This window comes from Scyliorhinus canicula, chromosome 30, assembly GCF_902713615.1.
Source record: "Scyliorhinus canicula chromosome 30, sScyCan1.1, whole genome shotgun sequence".
NCBI lineage: Eukaryota > Metazoa > Chordata > Chondrichthyes > Carcharhiniformes > Scyliorhinidae > Scyliorhinus > Scyliorhinus canicula.
Window position 1 is genome coordinate 12,113,295 of NC_052175.1, and position 21,024 is coordinate 12,134,318.

The window sequence follows — 21,024 nt, forward strand, 5'->3', positions numbered from 1 at the left end:
GGGGATTTCGGGACTGATGGTCGGGAACGTCAGGGGGGATTTAGGGAGAGTTGTTCGGGAACGTCAGGGGTAGGCATGTTGCTTGCCCGTCCTCTCAGAGAATCGTAGGTTCATCCCCAGCCTTTAGTGGAAAATCCTGTCCGACTTTTCCAGTGGCATCACTGAGGGAGTGCCGCACTGTGGGAGGGTCAGTACTGAGGGAGAGCCGCACTGTGGGAGGCTCAGTACTGAGGGAGTGCCGCACTGTCAGAGGGTCAGTACTGAGGGAGCGCCGCACTGTCAGAGGGTCAGTACTGAGGGAGTGCCGCACTGTCAGAGGGTCAGTACTGAGGGAGCGCCGCACTGTCAGAGGGTCAGTACTGAGGGAGCGCCACACTGTGGGAGGGTCAGTACTGAGGGAGTGCCGCACTGTCAGAGGGTCAGTACTGAGGGAGTGCCGCACTGTCAGAGGGTCAGTGCTGAGGGAGAGCCGCACTGTCAGAGGGTCAGTACTGAGGGAGCGCCGCACTTGTCAGAGGGTCAGTACTGAGGGAGCGCCGCACTGTGGGAGGGTCAGTACTGAGGGAGTGCCGCACTGTGGGAGGGTCAGTACTGAGGGAGTGCCGCACTGTCAGAGGGTAAGTACTGAGGGAGCGCCACACTGTGGGAGGGTCAGTACTGAGGGAGCACCGCACTGTGGGAGGGTCAGTACTGAGGGAGCACCGCACTGTCAGAGGGTCAGTACTGAGGGAGTGCCGCACTGTGGGAGGGTCAGTACTGAGGGAGCGCCGCACTGTGGGAGGGTCAGTACTGAGGGAGCACCGCACTGTGGGAGGGTCAGTACTGAGGGAGCGCCGCACTGTCGGATGGTCAGTACTGAGGGAGCGCCGCACTGTCGGATGGTCAGTACTGAGGGAGCGCCGCACTGTCAGAGAGTCAGCACTGAGGGAGTGCCGCACTGTGGGAGGGTCAGTACTGAGGGAGCGCCGCACTGTCAGAGGGTCAGTACTGAGGGAGCGAAGCACTGTCAGAGTGTCAGTACTGAGGGAGTGCCGCACTGTGGGAGGGTCAGTACTGAGGGAGCTCCGCACTGTCAGAGGGTCAGTACTGAGGGAGGCGCATTGTGGGAGGATCAGTACTGAGGGAGCGAAGCACTGTCAGAGTGTCAGTACTGAGGGAGTGCCGCACTGTGGGAGGGTCAGTACTGAGGGAGCGCCGCACTGTGGGAGGGTCAGTACTGAGGGAGCGCCGCACTGTGGGAGGGTCAGTACTGAGGGAGCGCCGCACTGTCAGAGGGTCAGTACTGAGGGAGCTCCGCACTGTGGGAGGGTCAGTACTGAGGGAGTGCCGCACTGTGGGAGGGTCAGTACTGAGGGAGCGCTGCACTGTGGGAGGGTCAGTACTGAGGGAGCCGCACTGTGGGAGGGTCAGTACTGAGGGAGCACCGCACTGTGGGAGGGTCAGTACTGAGGGAGCCGCACTGTGGGAGGGTCAGTACTGAGGGAGCCGCACTGTGGGAGGGTCAGTACTGAGGGAGCACCGCACTGTGGGAGGGTCAGTAATGAGGGAGCCGCACTGTGGGAGGGTCAGTACTGAGGGAGTGCCGCACTGTGGGAGGGTCAGTACTGAGGGAGCGCCGCACTGTGGGAGGGTCAGTACTGAGGGAGCGCTGCACTGTGGGAGGGTCAGTACTGAGGGAGCCGCACTGTGGGAGGGTCAGTACTGAGGGAGCACCGCACTGTGGGAGGGTCAGTAATGAGGGAGCCGCACTGTGGGAGGGTCAGTACTGAGGGAGCCGCACTGTGGGAGGGTCAGTACTGAGGGAGCACCGCACTGTGGGAGGGTCAGTAATGAGGGAGCCGCACTGTGGGAGGGTCAGTACTGAGGGAGCCGCACTGTGGGAGGGTCAGTAATGAGGGAGCCGCACTGTGGGAGGGTCAGTACTGAGGGAGCCGCACTGTGGGAGGGTCAGTACTGAGGGAGCGCCGCACTGAGGGAGGGTCAGTACTGAGGGAGCCGCACTGTGGGAGGGTCAGTACTGAGGGAGCACCGCACTGTTGTCTGTGCCGTCTTGCTTTGTTTAACCTAAGGTCCAATGCTCCCTTCGGTGGTTGTTTAAGCTCCCATGGTCTGCCAGTGTGTGAACAGTGGCGCTGGGGTCTGGGTTCGGGGGAGGTGGACGCAGTGTGGTTCCTCGTGGAGTATTGGGACCCAATATCTCTCCCTTGTGTTAGCATCATTGCAGCTGATGACCTGGATTATTGTGACATTGCTGTTTGCGGGATCTGGCTGTGCTGAAATTGACTGACAAGATAACCCGTGATCGGTCGCAGATCAGCCGTAATCGAATGGGAGAGGAACGGGACCGAGGGGCCGAATGCCCCCCCCCCCAATATCACAATGCTCCTAACTAAATGGGACGTCTGCTGCTTCTCTGTCTCGACAGCTGGAAGCCAAGGAGGCGGACAAGACGCACCAGGACGAGGCGCTGATGTCGGCCGCCATCAGCCTGATCTGCGAGTGGGCCCAGCGGGTGCTAATGCGGCAATTCGACACCGTGGTGGACCTGGCCCGTTTCCTGGTCAAGGAGCACCTCATCAGCCCCAGGACTAAGAACGCCGCCGTGGTGATGGAGGAGGTGATGACTGGTGAGCAACAGGAGGCCGGGTGTCCCCTTCAACCTGCCCCTCCCCCCCGCCAAACACCCCATTGGAGCCGGAGTCGCAACACAATTTAAATTAACTCTTCATTTAAAAAATACCCAAAACCTTTGGCTGCCCGTTTATTCCAGTCACGAGGTTTGTAAATTTAAACACAATTAACTTTTATTAAAGAACAAGAACTATAATTAAATAGACACACAGGCACGCACACACACACAAGACAGACAAACACAGAGAGGAAAGAGGGGTGTAAAAAACACAAAGTAAAAGGCTGATTCAGGAGGACGCCTCCCAGTCAGATACCTTCAGTGGAGGCCTCCAGTTGGATGAAGTCCTTTCTTCCCGTGCGTAATGTCGACCCGTCAGGGTCTCGAGACTTCTCTGCAGACTCAGAAGCAGCAGGCAGGAAGCATTTGGGAGAAAGAGAGAGAGAGAGAGAGAGCAACACACAGCCTCTCCTCTCAGAGTCCAGGAGCTTTCCCTGCTGGGTCTTCTGAAAACAGACCACCTGGCAGAAGTCAATCGCTGTCTGTTGCCAGGCAGAATATTTTCCCTGGCCAATCTATTGGCCAGCAGCTAACCAATCGAACCAAATCCCCCGAATCTCTCTTGTGAATCTGTGGAATTCTTCACAGAGAGCTGTAGAGGCCGGGCCGTTCAGTACGTTCGAGGCTAAGGGACGCAGATTTCTAATCAGCGAGGGAATCAAGATGTTATCTGCGAGAGTCCCCAAAGTATAGCCTGAAATGCTGGATCTTAGTGGTGTATCTTTGTTTGAAACAATGTGAGGAACAACATCTAACCCAACGAGGAACCAGTCATCGTGTCAACAATTACTAAAGAATATTCATTAAAGTTAAAGAAAAAAACAAACAAAAGATTGATATCTGAACCCATCGTTTTACCTGACGTTACCTTTTTGTTTCCCAAAATATACCTGAACTCCCTGACCTTTAATGCATGTCTTGCTAACTCAAGCAACATCCAACTTTAGTAACCCTCTCTAGGTCAAATCCAGATAATAGTTACCACACAATACCGCTCAGGCGAGAAGGTCTGGGAAATGTCGCTTCCTGGTCGAGCGAAGGCTCAAAACGACATCCTTCGGAGGATGCTCTCTGCGCCCTGCTGTGTCACTAAATGTTCGCTGAAACAGGCATCGTCGCTCAGATCACAGATGGAACTGACCTGTCCGATTGTTTTTAAAGAAATTTCCAGTTAATTTTAGTGTGGCCAATCCACCTCCCCTGCACGTCTTTGGGCCCTGGGGGTGAGACCCACGCAGACACGGGGAGAATGTGCAAACCCCACACGGACAGTGACCCCCGGGGCCGGGATCGATCCGGGGTCCTCGGTACCGTGAGGAGGCAGTGCTAACCCACTGTGCCGCCCATGTCTGAATTTTTGATGGAGAACTAGCCCCCCCCCCCCCTTCCCCAATGAAGATGCCAGCATATTCCACCCTGTGGATTCTGCCGACCCTCTCTCAAATTTAGAAATTATCATTTGAATTGCCCCACTCATCTCTGGTCAACAAATGTGTCTGATGTGGCGATCCGCACTTCATTGTCTCTCTGGACGCCTGCTAATCTCATTACTGGGCAAATTGCACTGTATTATTCCGCTAGGCGCCTGCTAATCTTGTTCCTTTGTCTTTTATTTTGTTGTCAGTGCTAATTCACTGCCAATCTCGTTAATTTCCCAAATTCCTAACAAAGGTTTATGGGGATAAGGCGGGAATTGAGGATTATCACATCAGCTCAGTCGTGATCCCATGGAGTGGCGGAGCAGACTCGATGGGCCGAGTGGCCTCTTTCTGCTCTTACGCTTCTGCGGCGCAGAAACACCACCTCGGGGCGGAGGGGCCGAAGGGCCTGATTTGGAGCGGTTCCGTCCCAGAGATAGAGAGGGTGGAGACGGAAGCTGAGGCGGAGACGTTGCCGCGAACGGGGAAATTATAAATGTCCGCGCTGAAGCTTCCTTTTTCCTTTTGCAATTCTCAACTCACGTGGGTCTGGTTACCTTGCAGAAAACATACTGCAGTCACAGAAGGACCCGAAGCTGCGGCAGAGGCCGAAGAACGCAGGGCAAGAGAGCGAGGAGAAAACGCAGGATCCGCAGGTGAGTGAGCCCATTTCTCGCCTCTCATTCCTGGCAGGTGTGGGCGCTCCCAGGGGCCGCAGCTTGGCTGGCCTGTGGCTTGGGAGAGCCCAGAGGCTTCACATCGGCAAGAAAGTGTCAGCCACCTCGAAGCCAGCGATGCATAGACCCGGCAGATTCCACGCCCCCCTAGGGCTTGGCGGTCCCAATTGCGCAGTCTCTCTTCAGTCGGACGCCATGGGGTTAAGGTCCCTACTCCAGAGATTCTATCCCCTTAATCAAGACCGACATTCCCAATGCATGTACTGAGGGAACGCCGCACTGTGGGAGGGTCACTAGTGAGGGAGTGCTGCACTGTCAGAGGGTCAGTACTGAGGGAGTGCCGCACTGTGGGAGGGTCAGTACTGAGGGAGTGCCGCACTGTCAGAGGGTCAGTACTGAGGGAGCGCCGCACTGTGGGAGGGTCAGTACTGAGGGAGTGTCGCACTGTCAGAGGGTCAGTACTGAGGGAGCGCCGCACTGTGGGAGGGTCAGTACTGAGGGAACGCCGCACTGTGGGAGGGTCAGTACTGAGGGAGCGCCGCACTGTCAGGGGGTCAGTGCTGAGGGAGTGCTGCACTGTCGGAGGGTCAGTACTGAGGGAGCGCCGCACTGTGGGAGGGTCAGTACTGAGGGAGTGCCGCACTGTGGGAGGGTCAGTACTGAGGGAGCGCCGCACTGTGGGAGGGTCAGTACTGAGGGAGCGCCGCACTGTCAGAGGGTCAGTACTGAGGGAGTGCCGCACTGTGGGAGGGTCAGTGCTGAGGGAGCACCGCACTGTTGGAGGGTCAGTACTGAGGGAGCGCCGCACTGTCAGAGGGTCAGTACTGAGGGAGTGCCGCACTGTCAGAGGGTCAGTACTGAGGGAGTGCCGCACTGTCGGAGGGTCAGTACTGAGGGAGCGCCGCACTGTCAGAGGGTCAGTGCTGAGGGAGCGCCGCACTGTGGGAGGGTCAGTACTGTAGGAGCTCCGCACTGTTGGAGGGTCAGTACTGAGGGAGCGCCGCACTGTGGGAGGGTCAGTACTGAGGGAGCACCGCACTGTTGGAGGGTCAGTACTGAGGGAGCGCCGCACTGTCAGAGGGTCAGTACTGAGGGAGCGCCGCACTGTGGGAGGGTCAGTACTGAGGGAGTGCCGCACTGTGGGAGGGTCAGTACTGAGGGAGCACCGCACTGTGGGAGGGTCAGTACTGAGGGAGCTCCGCACTGTTGGAGGGTCAGTACTGAGGGAGCGCCACACTGTGGGAGGGTCAGTACTGAGGGAGCACCGCACTGTTGGAGGGTCAGTACTGAGGGAGCTCCGCACTGTGGGAGGGTCAGTACTGAGGGAGCGCCGCACTGTGGGAGGGTCAGTACTGAGGGAGCTCCGCACTGTGGGAGGGTCAGTACTGAGGGAGTGCCGCACTGTGGGAGCATTTCACCTTTTGGTGAGGAATCTGTAGCTCTGTGACGTTGATTTGTTGGCCGGGGAGGTGAAAAGGTATAAACGTCCTCTTTTGTTTCAGCCCAAACAGACGGAGGGGCCCAAAGGGGCGAAGCCAAACTCCCCGAGCGGGAAGGAAGATCGGCCGGGACCAAAGCGAGTGAAGCAGACGACCGCGGCGGACGTGGACAGTGTGATAAACCGCTACCCACCCATCTGGCCCAAGACCCAGGTAAAGAAGCTGCTGGCCATCTCGACAGCGTCCTGCGTTGCCCAGCCTGCCGTGCCCGTCAGGATGTGCACCCCGGTGCCCCTCGCTATGCCACCGGGATCCAACAGCGCCGGGCTTGTGGCCGCCGGGCCCCTCCCCCTGCTCAAGAAGGTTACGGTCATCCTCCCCGGCTCGGTTTGGCTCCCAGGGCAGGAGGGAGGAGGCCGCCCGCCGCCCAAGATCGAGGAGCGAACATGCGGTCCCAAGGCCGACAGGACCACCAGCTGCCACCCGCCGAAGAGCTCCGCCGCCGCCCCTCACAAGCGGCCCGCCAGCCCGCCGGGGGAGAAGCAGGCCTCCAAGAGGAAGCGGGGACGCCCGCGGAAGGTGGTGGGGGGGCAGCAGCTGCAGGAAGGTTCCGCGGGAGCGGCGGCCGGCGGTGCCAAGGGGGCTACGATCACCCGCCCCGCTGCGGGCAGCACGGGCCCGCCTGAGAGCTCTACCCCGAACCTCCCCCTCGCGTCGCCCGCACCGAAGCCTCCAAACGCCGCCGCCGCCATCCTCTCGCCGCCCCCTGCCCCCTCTTCCCCCATGGACTGCTCTGGCAAACCAGCGGCCCCCGACGTGCCCACCGCCCGGCTCGACCCGCAGCCCCGAAAGAACATTGGACCCTCAGAGCCGCGGGCTCGCAAGACCTCCGTCATCAGGCCAGTTTGGCCAACGGGGAGGGCCGGGGGCTGGAGGACGCGGTCACCAACGCACACGACACCCAACGATCACCAGTGACGGCGGCTTTTGAAACCCGTCAACGGCATTACCTTAATTTCTGGCCGGGAGGCCCATCGACCCGGGCAGGCGGCGCAGAACGGGGCACCATTGCTTCGGCCAGTTACGTACCCTACCCCAGAACTACGCTCTGGATTGACCTCACCGTGTCTGAACACCAGGCGGGAGCCGGGGCGGGGGGGGGGGGGGGGGGGGGGTGTCAATTCCTGGCAGGCGGCCGACATCGCAGCAAAATTGCGCCGCCGAAACAGTCTACAGAGTCTACTTTGCAAAAAAACGAGGGTCCCACTGAATGGCAGCAGAGATGGGACGCGAACCCCCACGATAGACGAATGGGACTGGCTGCGAGCGGGGGGGGGGGGGGGGGGGGGGGAGTGGGCAGATAGGTGGGGTAGGGGTACAGTGTTTTGGAACGAGTTGAAGCTTAACGGCAGGGAGCGCAAGACTGGAAGTGCTTGTCCCAACGAGCCACCAAACCTTCCGATGGCGCGCACTGCCCTTACCGAGACACGGGCGAGACGCGAGAAAGAAAAGTCCCGACTGCCAATAATCTGGCCTCGAGTCTGGGAAATTCTCCCCGGCAAACCGGGTGGTTAAGGGTGGCGGGGGTGGGGGTGCAGTGTCCCCCTCCGTATTTATTACTGAGGCTGCATAACGGAGCCATTCCCGCCTTCAGGAGTAGCAGGGGGTCTCTCCTCTCTTAATACACTCTGACCGATTTTAGACAGCCATAAGCAACTCTCCATAAAGAGGGAGAGATGGTCTGAGGCTTCCTTGAACCCAGCTGCCAAGTGTACTGAGGGGTTTTCCTTTTTTTTATTACAGAAATGAAAAATAATGATTGTGTTGAAAATGTAAATAAAACATATTGCCGACGTATCCGTTTCCCCAGTGTGCCTTTCATGTCCCAGGTTGGGCTTCTTGAATCTCACTGAAGAGAGAAGGGGTCGCCACATCTTTTTTTTTTAACATTTTATTGTGGTATTTGTAATTTTATAATAATAACAATAACAACAACAGCAAAGAAAATAAATCCAAATATAAACTTTGTACTGTTGCTCGTTCTGGGTGAGTGTGCTTTACACTCAATTTGGCTCTGTTTAGTTCCTTAGCTCTGGAGTCGCCAGGTATCGTTCAGATACCGCCACAAGTTTCAAGTTCAAACCAATAACTCAATACACCAGTTAGTAAGTTCAAACAAGACACGTTTATTATAGTATAGTTATCTACTAATTATGCATATAAGACTACAAGACTAGGCTATTCCTACCACTACCAGGCCAATACTTATCTGGAATAAGGGAACTGCCGGATCAGGGAACAATGGCCTCTTGCTTTGTCCTGGATCCGCAGGCTTCCAGTCGGTGTGGACTAAAGGGGTCAGGAGTGTCTACTCTCGTAGCGTGCGTTGTATGACACTTACTTGATGGCGGCTGCTGACCAGGCCTCTCCTTCTCAAGGTTCTTCGAGAGCTGCTAAGATGTTCTGCTGGGAGGGCCGGCTGGTCAAGCGAGCGAATCAGTCCTGGGACCTGACTTTTACAGGTCCCAGGGGCTTCGCACCCTTCTGGGCGGACCCTCTATAAACCTGCGTCTCTTCCCAATCGATTGATTTGAATTTCCCCAAAAACGGGGCCGTTCCTCGATCACCGGGCGGTTCCTTACACCTTATTGGTGCCCCTTTGTCTTAGACTCCGCTGGCGCCGGAATGTCTGGACTTCCATAGAATGTTTAACTGTTGTGTCCATTGTGCCTGGGAATCACCGTGAATCGCTTCATTAATATGGGCAGCTTGTTAGTTACAATTCTGTCGGGTTTCTGTGGCAGCGAGAATCCAGGGGATTCTGCAGACTGCTGGTTTCTTTGCCAATGTCCATTTTACCCTGCAATCTTTGCGTTCTTCCATTTTGTGTGCGGAAGTGGCTAACCCAGGTGGCTACAGTACATACAGCATTTCCACCGCTAACAGGTCCCTCCTACCCTTAACAGAAAATAGCCTAACCCCGCCCCTCCCCCCTTTAGATTTTTTGCCAATTTAAAATCTGTCCAACTCTTCCTTAAATTGACTCACTCTCCCAGCATCCTCCACACACTCGGGCAGCGAATTGGCAACGCTAATTTGCCCCTTAATTGGGGAAAAAAAAGAATTGGGTACTCTAAATTTATTTTAAAACATGTAGTGTTATGGGCCAGGGTTTAGAGAAGCCCAAAGTGTATCATGGAGTTGACCTAACCCACAGCTTTTACTAGATTGTGGTATGGGGAGCACACGGCCCACTCTACAGGTACAGCAGAAACGGAAAAGTATTTTTTAAAGCAAAACAATGTTTATTCTATGAACTCAAGTTAACCTTTTTAAAACATACAGTGAATATCTTAGCAACCATCGATTCAAATACAACCCCCAAAGACTACAACACTAAGTAATCCTTTAAGCTCTCCTTTTAACATCCACCTTTTACCAGAAGCACATCAGGTTACAGTGACGACTGTTATTAGTTTTAAATCACCAGGGTCGATTTACAGTCTTTAGATTACAGACAGAGAGATTCAGGCACCTTCTGGCTGGGACTGCAGCTATCCAGCTCTGAAAACGGAACTAAAACACACCGTGCAGCAAACAGTCTAAAACGAAAGTAAAAAGCTGGCAGACAGCCAGCTCCACCCACACTCTGACGTCACTGCAGTAATAAACTTTAATTTCTTAAAGGTGCTCTCACTACAGATATTTATATACACACCCATTTATAAACACCCATTTCTTAAAGGTACACTCACATGACATTAACACCTCGGACACTATGTCCGCAAACCGCTGCTAGAATCCTTCCAGCTTCGGACAGGCCCAGAACATATGGACATGATTCACAGCCCCCCCCCCCCCCCCCACGCACTGCCCACACTTGTTGCCCAGCCCCTCAAAGAACCTGCTCATCCTGGCCACCATTATATGCACCCTGCGGATTACTTTAAACCGGATGAACACGATGAGGACGCATTCAGCACCCCCCACCCTTCACCCCCCGCAGAGCCTCCTCCCACGCCCCGGCCTCCAACCCCCCACCCAGCTCCACTTCCTACTTCCACTTAGTCTCCCCCACCAGGGCCCCCTCCCAATCAACAGCTCCTTACAGACCTCGGACACCTTCTCCTGCCTTATCCCCTCCCTCGACAGCACCTTATGCTTCAACCTCGGGGGTGGCAACCGAGGAAAGGACGGCACCCCTCCCCCCTCACGAAATCCCGGGCCGGCAACAGCCTAAAACCACCCTCCCACCAACCCCCACCCCCAGATTCCTCCTCCAGGTCCTCTTAATTTCGCAAAGCTGCCCCTTCCGAACAGCGCCCCGGATCGCTCAATCCCTGCTTGCCCCCATCCCCGAAACCTCGCGTCCAGCAGCCCCCCCCCCCGCCCCAGTGCAAATCTATAATTATCACAGATTGGTGCCCACACTGAGGCACCCTTCAGTCCTCAAATGCTGCCTCCACAGCCCCCACACCCTCAAGACCGGCACCACCACTGGAGTATCTGCCCGGCGGGAACGGCAGAGGCGCCGTCAACAATGCCCTCAAGCCCATCCTCCTTCAAGAAGCTGCCTCCTTCTGACCCATACCGACCCCTCCCCCACTTGTCGGCACAACATCGGGGGCTGAAGGGCCTGTGCTGTTCTACGTTCAATGTACCCATACCCTGACGATGGCAATGTTTGCCGGCCAGTAGGAATTCATTATGTTTGGCAATGCCAGCCCCCCCCCCCCCCCCCCCCCCCCCCACCCCCCATGGGTCTTCCCCATCCAAATAAACCCAGGGATCAGTGCATTAACCTTCTTAACAAATGACTTCAGGACAAAGATCGGGCAGTTCTGAGATACAAGCCGGAACCTGGGCAGCACCGTCAGACCTTCACTGTCTGCCACTGTGCGTGTGGAGTTTGCGTGGGGAGGGTTTAAACTAATGTGGCAGGGGGATGGGAACCGATGCAGGAAGTTGGAAGGTAGTAAAACAGGGACAGAAGCAAAAGGAAGTAAGGGGGAAAGTGCAAGACAGAGAAGACATAGTCAAAAATCAAAAAGGGCGACAGTACAAGGTACAGTGACTGAGGGGAGCTCAGTGAATAGGCCCAGTAATACTAAAAGGAGTAAAACTGGAGATGTTAAGATTCAAAACAGAGGTAAAAAAACCAACATAAGTGTACTTTACCTGAATGCTCGTAGTATTCGCAATAAAGTAAATGAGTTGACGGCGCAAATCATCATGAATGACTATGATTTAGTGGCCATTACTGAAACATGGTTAAAGGATGGTCACGACTGGGAGTTAAATATCCGAGGGTATCAAACTATTCGGAAGGACAGAGTGGATGGTAAGGGAGGTGGTGTAGCTCTGTTATTTAAGGATGACATCCGGGCAATAGTTAGGGATGATATTGGTGCTATGGAGGATAAGGTTGAATCCATTTGGGTGGAAATCAGGAAAAGTAAGGCGAAAAAGTCACTGATAGGAGTAGTCTATCGGCCACCAAATAGTAACATTATGGTGGGGCAGGCAATAAACAAAGAGATAACTGATGCATGTAGAAATGGTACAGCAGTTATCATGGGGGATTTTAATCTACATGTCGATTGGTTTAACCAGGTCGGTCAAGGCAACCTTGAGGAGGAGTTTATAGAATGTATCCGCGATAATTTCCTAGAACAGTGTGTAATGGACCCTATGAGGGAACAAGCGGTCCTAGATCTTATCCTGTGTAATGAAACAGGATTGATTCATGATTGATTCAATAGTTAGGGATCCTCTCGGAAGGAGCGATCACAATATGGTGGAATTTAAAATACAGATGGAGGGTGAGAAGGTAAAATCAAATACTAGTGTTTTGTGTTTAAACAAAGGAGATTACAATGGGATGAGAGAAGAACTAGCTAAGGTAGACTGGGAGCAAAGACTTTATGGTGGTACAGTTGAGGAACAGTGGAGAACCTTCCAAGCGATTTTTCACAGTGCTCAGCAAAGGTTTATACCAACAAAAAGGAAGGACGGTAGAAAGAGGGAAAATCGACCGTGGATATCTAAGGAAATAAGGGAGAGTATCAAATTGAAGGAAAGAGCATACAAAGTGGCAAAGATTGGTGGGAGACTAGAGGACTGGGAAATATTTAAGGGGCAACAGAAAGCTACTAAAAAAAGCTATAAAGAAGAGTAAGATAGAGTATGAGAGTAAACTTGCTCAGAATATAAAAACAGACAGTAAAAGTTTTTACAAATATATAAAGCAAAAAAGAGTGGTTAAGGTTAATATTGGTCCTTTAGAGGATGAGAAGGGAGTTTTAATAATGGGAGATGAGGAAATGGCTGAGGAACTGAACAGGTTTTTTGGGTCGGTCTTCACAGTGGAAGACACAAATAACATGCCAGTGACTGATAGAAATGAGGCTATGACAGGTGATGACCTTGAGAGGATTGTTATCACTAAGGAGGTAGTGATGGGCAAACTAATGGGGCTAAAGGTAGACAAGTCTCCTGGCCCTGATGGAATGCATCGCAGAGTGCTAAAAGAGATGGCTAGGGAAATTGCAGATGCACTAGTGATGATTTACCAAAATTCACTAGACTCTGGGGTGGTCCCGGTGGATTGGAAATTAGCAAACGTGACACCACTGTTTAAAAAAGGAGGTAGGCAGAGAGCAGGAAATTATAGGCCAGTGAGCTTAACGTCTGTAGTAGGGAAGATGCTGGAATCTATCATCAAGGAACAAATAGCGAGGCATCTGGATAGAAATTGTCCCATTGGGCAAACGCAGCATGGGTTCATAAAGGGCAGGTCGTGCCTAACTAATTTAGTGGAATTTTTTGAGGACATTATCAGTGCAGTAGATAACGGGGAGCCAATGGATGTGGCATATCTGGATTTCCAGAAAGCTTTTGACAAGGTGCCACACAAAAGGCTGCTGCATAAGATAAAGATGCATGGCATTACGGGTAAAGTAGTAGCATGGATAGAGGATTGGTTAATTAATAGAAAGCAAAGAGTGGGGATTAATGGGTGCTTCTCTGGTTGGCGATCAGTAACTAGTTGTGTCCCTCAGGGATCCGTGTTGGGCCCACAATTGTTCACAATCTACATAGATGATTTAGAGTTGGGGACCAAGGGCAATGTGTCCAGGTTTGCAGATGACACTAAGATGAGTGGTAAAGCGAAAAGTGCAGATGATACTGGAAGTCTGCAGAGGGATTTGGATAGGTTAAGTCAATGGGCTAGGGTCTGGCAAATGAAATACAATGTTGACAAATGTGAGGTTATCCATTTTGGTAGGAATAACAGCAAACGGATTATTATTTAAACAATAAAATATTAAAGCATGCTGCTGTGCAGAGAGACCTGGGTGTGCTAGTGCATGAGTCACAGAAAGTTGGTTTATAGGTGCAACAGGTGATTAAGAAGGCAAATGGAATTTTGTCCTTCATTGCTAGAGGGATGAAGTTTAAGACTAGGGAGGTTATGCTGCAATTGTATAGGGTGTTAGTGAGGCCACACCTGGAGTATTGTGTTCAGTTTTGGTCTCCTTACTTGAGAAAGGACGTACTGGCACTGGAGGGTGTGCAGAGGAGATTCACGAGGTTAATCCCAGAGCTGAAGGGGTTGGATTACGAGGAGAGGTTGATTAGACTGGGACTGTACTCGTTGGAATTTAGAAGGATGAGGGGGGATCTTATAGAAACATATCAAATTATGAAGGGAATAGATAGGATAGATGCGGGCAGGTTGTTTCCACTGGCGGGTGAAAGCAGAACTAGGGGGCATAGCCTCAAAATAAGGTGAAGTAGATTTAGGACTGAGTTTAGGAGGAACGTCTTCACCCAAAGGGTTGTGAATCTATGGAATTCCTTGCCCAGTGAAGCAGTTGAGGCTCCTTCATTAAATGTTTTTAAGGTAAAGATAGATAGTTTTTTAAAGAAAAAAGGGATTAAGGGTTATGGTGTTCGGGCCGGAAAGTGGAGCTGAGTCCACAAAAGATCAGCCATGATCTCATTGAATGGCGGAGCAGGCTCGAGGGGCCAGATGGCCGACTCCTGCTCCTAGTTCTTATGTTCTTACGTTTGCACATTCTCCCCGTGTTTGCGTGGGTGTCGCCCCCACAACCCAAATATGTGCAGGCTAGGTGGAATGGCTGTGGTGATATGCATCACTGTAAATACACAAGGGGTTAATGTAAATACACTAAGTAAACACTAGAGGGAGCACCAGAGACGCCATGACATGCAGACATACACCAAAGAACACATAGAATAGGACACAACCAATGGGCAGTCAAGACACTCAGAGGTGACACTACCACAAGGGGGCATTACACAACCCATATATTTTTTTTTTTAAAATTTAGAGTATCCAATTATTTTTTCCAATTAAGGGGCAATTTAGCATGGCCAATTCACCTAACCTGCACATCTTTGGGTTGTGGGGGCGAAACCCACGCAGACACGGGGAGAATGTGCAAACTCCACACGGACAGTGACCCAGGGCCGGGATTCGAACCCGGGTCCTCAGCGCCGTAGGCAGCAATGCTAACCACTGTGCCACCGTGCTGCCCTCACAACCCATATATAAGGACAGGGCACACATGCTCTGTCTCTTTCCACAGGCGACACTGAGAGAGTAGGACAGGGGCAGATCAGAAGCATCACACCCACCACGTGGCTTAGAGCAGACTGGTTAGACTGAGTTACTATAGCAAGATTAGCAGGAGAGTCGAACTCATGGAGAACTGTGCTAATGGTTCAATAAATCGCATTGAACTTACTTCAAAGTCTGGAGTATATCAAAGCTGCATTGAGTTGCAGCCGGTGTTATCCCAGAATATATAACACAACATTGGCCATGCTAAATTGCCCCTTAATTGGAAAAAAAAATGAATTGGGTATTCTAAATTTATATATAATTTTTTTTTAAATCTTCACTGTGTTCACCTGTCCCGCCAACGACAGGGGACGCACATCGCACCTCTTAAAATCCCCCTTCATCTGCTCCACCAACCGGGCAAAATCTAACTTATACAACTGTGCCCAACCCCATGTTACCTGAATGCCCAGGTATCTAAAGCTCACGCCAACCACCTTGAATGGCAGCTCCCCTAACGTCCTATTCTGGCCTCTGGTCTCAATCGGGAACACCTCGCTCTTTCCCATGTTCAGCTTGTACCCGAGAACCGGCCAAAGTCCTCCGAAATCCCCATAATGCACCCAATGGGTCCAAAATATATAAGAGCACAGTGGGCTAAAGAGCTGGCTTGCAATGCAGAACAAGGCCAGCAGCATGGGTTCAATTCCCGTACCGGCCTCCCCGAACAGGCGCCGGACTGTGGCGACGAGGGGCTTTCCACAGTAACTTCATTGAAACCGACTTGTGACAATAAGCGATTATTATTATTAAGAGCAGGCTGTCCGGGTACAGCGAAACCCAGTGTTCGATGCCCCTCCTCCCCCCGCGCACAATCCCTCTGCAACCTGTATGGGAGAGCCGTTTTCAGAACCCCAAAATGTATCGTGGAGTTCAACCAACCTCTCCCTTTAATGGATTGTTGCTTTTGAAGCACACAGCTTGTTCTCCAGCTGTGGTACTACAATTATGGACACGTGGGTTTTTAAACACAAAACAATGTTTATTCCATGAATTCAACTTAACCTTTTTAAATAAACATTGGATCCCTTAAGACCCCTTACTTAAAATAATATAACACTACATAATTCCTCAAAATGTTCCTTCAAACCTCCAAAAGACTTAACACCTTTAAACAGAAACCCATCAGGTTAAAGACATTACTATTATGAGTTTAAATCACCCAAATGATTCAGAGATATTCTTTCATGGCAGAGATCACAGCAGATCCAGCTCACTGCAAACACCGACACACCCAAGCTCTTTTTCTCAAAACTGGCTTTCTCCTTTCAAAACAGCTCACAGCAAACCAGCCAGGCACTTTTCAGCTGCTCTCTCTCAAAGTGGCTTTCTCCTTTCAAACAGCTCACAGCAAACCAGCCAGGCACTTTTCAGCTGCTCTCTCTCAAACTGAAACTAAAAGCAGAAGTGATCTCAGCTCAGCTCCCCCCCTCTGACATTACTTCAGTAATATGAGCTGCTCCATTTCTTAAAGGTACATTGCTTAAACATCCATTTCTTCAAGATACTCTCACATGACAAACCCCTCGACGCTCTAAGTGCCATTGCCAATGGCTCTATCGCCAGGGCAAAATGCAAGGAGGAAAGTCTACCCCTGCCTCGTCCCACAGTACAGCCGAAATATCCCACATTCATCCGCACTCTCGCTATCTACCCCCTATACAGCAACGGGACCCAGTCCACAAACCCCTGCCCGAACCCGAACCACCCCAGCATCTCCCATAGGTCCTCCCACTCCACTCGGCCGAAAGCCTTCTCCGTGTCCATCGCCACCTCCACCTGAGGCATCAGAATCACGTTAAGCAGCCTCCTATTACGGGCCAGGGTTTAGAGAAGCCCAAAGTGTATCATGGAGTTCACCTGACCCACAGATTGTGGTATGGGGAGCACACGGCCCACTCTACAGGTGTGATAGAGCAGTAAGCAATGTTTATTTATAGAACCAGTTAACACTTTATAAACCCCCAGTAAACATCTTAACAACTATCAACACCAATACAGTACTCTATAAGTAACCCTTAATCTTTCCTATCAACATCCATAAGACAAATACCCTCTTCAACACAGACATCAGGTTTAAATTCTCTACTGAGAGCAGTTAGCACTTTTAAATTAGCAAGTGATTTGAAGACATTCCTGTCATGCAGAAAGAGAACAGAACGACACCTAGTTTTGCTGGGTGCAGCTTCCAATCTGCAAAATGAAACTAAAGACCCCCTGCAGCTGCCTGCTCAAAGCCAAAGTAAAAACAGACAAACAGCCCAGCTCCACCCACACTCTGACATCACTGCAGCTATTTGATAAATAACCATTTCTTTTTTTTTAAATTTAGAATATCCAATTCATTTTTTCCAATTAAGGGGCTGGTTTAGCACAGGGCTAAATTGCTGGCTTTGAAAGCAGACCGAGGCAGGCCAGTGGCATGGTTCAATTCCCGTACCAGCCTCCCCGAACAGGCGCCGGAATGTGGCCTCTTCATTGAAGCCTACTCGTGACAACAAAGCGAATTTCATTTTAATTTAGCCTGGCCAATCCATCTAGCCTGCACATCTTTTGGGTTGTGGGGGCGAAACCCACGCGAACACGGGGAGAATGTGCAAACTCCACGCGGACAGTGACCCAGAGACAGGATGGAACCTGGGACCTCGGCGCTGTGAGGCAGCAGTGCTAACCGGCTGCACCACCGAGCTGCCCTGACACCCATTTCTCAAAGGTATACCCGCTATAGCTATCTGATAAACACCCGTTTCTTAAAAGTTCTCTCACATGACACTCCTCACATTCGCCGGCAATTGCCTCCCTTTCACCAACCCCGTTTGGTCCTCACCTATCACCACCCCTGCCCGGGACACAGCCCACAATTCGCGAACCCAATGCCTTCTCCAACAATTTAGCGCCTACATTCAACAACGATATCAGACAGTGCGATCCACACTGTGGTGATATGCATCACTGTAGATACACAAGGGGTAAATGTAAATACACGTAGAGTAGCTAGACACTAGAGGGAGCACCAGAGACACGACACATAGACACTCAACCAATAGATCAGTAAGATAGGACACGACCAATGGGCATTCACTTTTTAAAAAAATAATTTTTGTTGGAATTTGTTGAAAAATATATATCAACAAAACAATAATAATAATAATAAACACCCCCCAGCACCCGTAACAACGCATATAAACAACCCCCCCACCCCAATAAACAACAGAATAACTTAACAATAAGCAAATTAACTTAAACACTATCCCCTAAACCCCCCCCCCCCTTTCCCCCCCTCCCCCCGGGTTGCTGCTGCTGCTGACCTAGTACCTTATCGTTGAGCCAGAAAGTCGAGGAAAGTCTGCCACCTCCTAAAGAACCCTTGTACCGACCCCCTCAGGGCGAACTTGACCCTCTCCAACTTAATGAATCCCGCCATGTCATTGATCCAGGTCTCCACACTCGGAGAACTCGCATCTTTCCACTGCAGCAAGATCCTCCGCCGGGCTACTAGGGACGCAAAGGCCAAAACATCGGCCTCTTTCGCCTCCTGCACTCCCGGCTCCGCTGCTACCCCAAATATCGCAAGTCCCCAGCCTGGCTTGACCCTGGATCCCACCACCCTCGACACCGTCCCCGCCACCCCCTTCCAGAATTCCTCCAGTGGTCACCGATCCATCTGGAGCCTCCGCCTCTCCCTCAACAATCCCGCCCCCGGGGGGGGGGGGCTTCCGAATGCCTCCTGTCCACCCTCAGAATCCCTTCCACCAGCCTTGCCATTACTGCCCGTTCCACCTCCTCCCTGTGGGCCCGATTTGAAATAAACTCCCCCCCCCCCCCCACCCCCACCAACCATCGGCGAATACTCCAGGGTCAACTACCCCTCTCTCCCAAACAACACGACGGCCCCATTCCCCCTCACCTGCACCCACCTCCTAATCCGCCCCTCCCCACCCCATCCCGTTAACTAGCCCGCCCAGCTCGCCTGGCAGGCCCCGCCCAAGGCCTCTAAACCTCCTCCCCCATCCCTGCTTCCCCTACCCCCACCCCCCCTTGTACTCCCCCCCGATGTTCCCCAAACACCCACCACCGAACCCAGCAGAAAATTTCAGAGGGTAAAAAGGTTTTATGAGGGCGACATAAAGAACCCTTCTCACATCTCCTGCAAAGTTCAGCGTCCTCCTTCTCCTCCCAGTCCATTTTCCCTGACAAACCCCATCGCCTGCTCTGGCGTACCAAAATAATACTCTCGATTGCCAGAGGCGGGCCGGGTACAGCATTCCAAACCGTACCCCCTTCTTAAAGAGGGCAGCCTTGAACCGATTAAACCCGGCCTTCCGCTTTGCCGCCTCAGCGCCCGGGTCCGGGTACACCAGCAGCTCATTCCTCTCCCGGCTGCCTCACCCACCGAGGAATCTTCTCCTTGTCGAAGAGGCAGTGTAACCGCACCACCGTCGCCCTCGGCGACCTGCCCGCCTGCGGCCTCCCATCAGCGCCCTGTGCGCTCGGCCGACCTCCAGGGGCCGGTCGAAGACCCCCTCCCTAGGGGTGCACATCACCAACAACCTGTCCTGGTCCACTCACGTCGACGCTCCCACCAAGAAAGCACAACAGCGCCTATACTTCCTCAGGAAACGAAGGAAATTCGACATGTCCGCATTAACCCTTCCCAACTTTTACAGATGCCCCATAGAAAGCATCCTATCGGGCTGCATCACAGCCTGGGTATGGCAACTGCTCGGCCCAGGACCGCAAGAAACTTCAGAGAGTCGTGAACACAGCCCAGTCCAGCACATGAACCCGCCTCCCATCCATGGACTCCATCTACACCTCCCGCTGCCTGGGGAAAGCGGGCAGCATAATCAAAGACCCCCTCCCACCCGGCTTACTCACTCTTCCAACTTCTTCCATCGGGCAGGAGATACAGAAGTCTGAGAACACGCACGAACAGACTCAAAAACAGCTTCTTACCCTCTGTTACCAGACTCCTAAATGACCCTCTTATGGACTGACCTCATTAACACTACACCCTGTCTGCTTCACCCGATGCCGGTGTCTATGTAGTTACATTGTGTACCTTGTGTTGCCCTATTATGTATTTTCTTTTATTCCCTTTTCTTCCCATGTACTTAATGATCTGTTGAGCTGCTCGCAGAAAAATACTTTTCACTGTACCTCGGTACACGTGACAATAAACAAATCTTATCCAATCCAATCCCTTGATGAAGCCGTGCTGACTCAGTCCTATTTTACCACGCAATTCCAAGTACTTTGCGATTCATCTTTAATAACAGACCCCCCCTTCTCCAACAGCTTCTGGACCCCCCCCCCCCCCCTCCGCATCCGTGGACGGGCCCGGGATGGGGGAGGAATGCCACGGCAGGATCTTCTTGTTGGGCAAGGTGGTTGGCGGCAGAAGAGCAGTCGGAGGCCGAAGGCTCCGCCTCGAGCCGGGGCGAAATTTGGATTCTCGAACCTGGGGAGGCACCGGCCAAGGAAAATGGCGACGTCACCTGTGGACCGGCGTGTGCCCCCGTGGCGACCAGTGCCTCTGGCGTGCTCAGCAATGGGCACCAACACGAAAAGAGAACCCCCCCCACAACGACACCTGGTGAGGCAGTAGTGTCAGTGGCCTGCCCCTCACCGATTGGTCTATTCAGCCACCGGCGAGGAAATAAAATCCACCAGGCCCAATGATCCCATTCTCACTGGAGTTGCTGCTGAAGGAACATAGAAAATAGGAGCGGGAGGGGAGGGGAGGCCATTCAGCCCTTCGAGTCTGCGCCGTCATTCAGTACAATCATGGCTGCTCATCCAACTCCATAACCTGATCCTGCCTCTCCCACATCCCCTCCTCCATCCCCTTTGATCCCCTTCGCTCAATAGCTACATCTAACTGCTTCTCGACAAGGCCCGTAACCTCCGAGTATCGGGTGTCATGATATGCAAACATGCAACCAATGAACACTCAGAATAGGGCGCAACCAATAGGCAGTCAGGACACTCTGAGGTGACATCACCACAAGGGGGCATGACGTAAACACTATAAAAGGGACGAGGCACTCACACCCGGCCTCTTTCCACTCCACAGACAGACATCTGGAGAGTTAGACAGGGTAGATCAGCAGCCTCACACCCCAGCACGTGGCTTCGAGCAAGCTGCTAC

General features: G+C 52.5%; 1 protein-coding gene across 1 annotated transcript; it reads left to right on the top strand.

Moving 5' to 3' along the window:
• Nucleotides 1-2,392: 2,392 nt before the first annotated feature.
• LOC119958597 (nascent polypeptide-associated complex subunit alpha, muscle-specific form-like) lies at nucleotides 2,393-7,360 on the top strand (the record flags this gene model as incomplete). The annotated part of the gene is made up of 3 exons (XM_038787076.1): nucleotides 2,393-2,627; nucleotides 4,672-4,763; nucleotides 6,287-7,360. Coding segments are annotated over 3 exons (1,242 nt in total), but the record flags the coding sequence as incomplete, so codon positions are not given.
• Nucleotides 7,361-21,024: the final 13,664 nt, after the last annotated feature.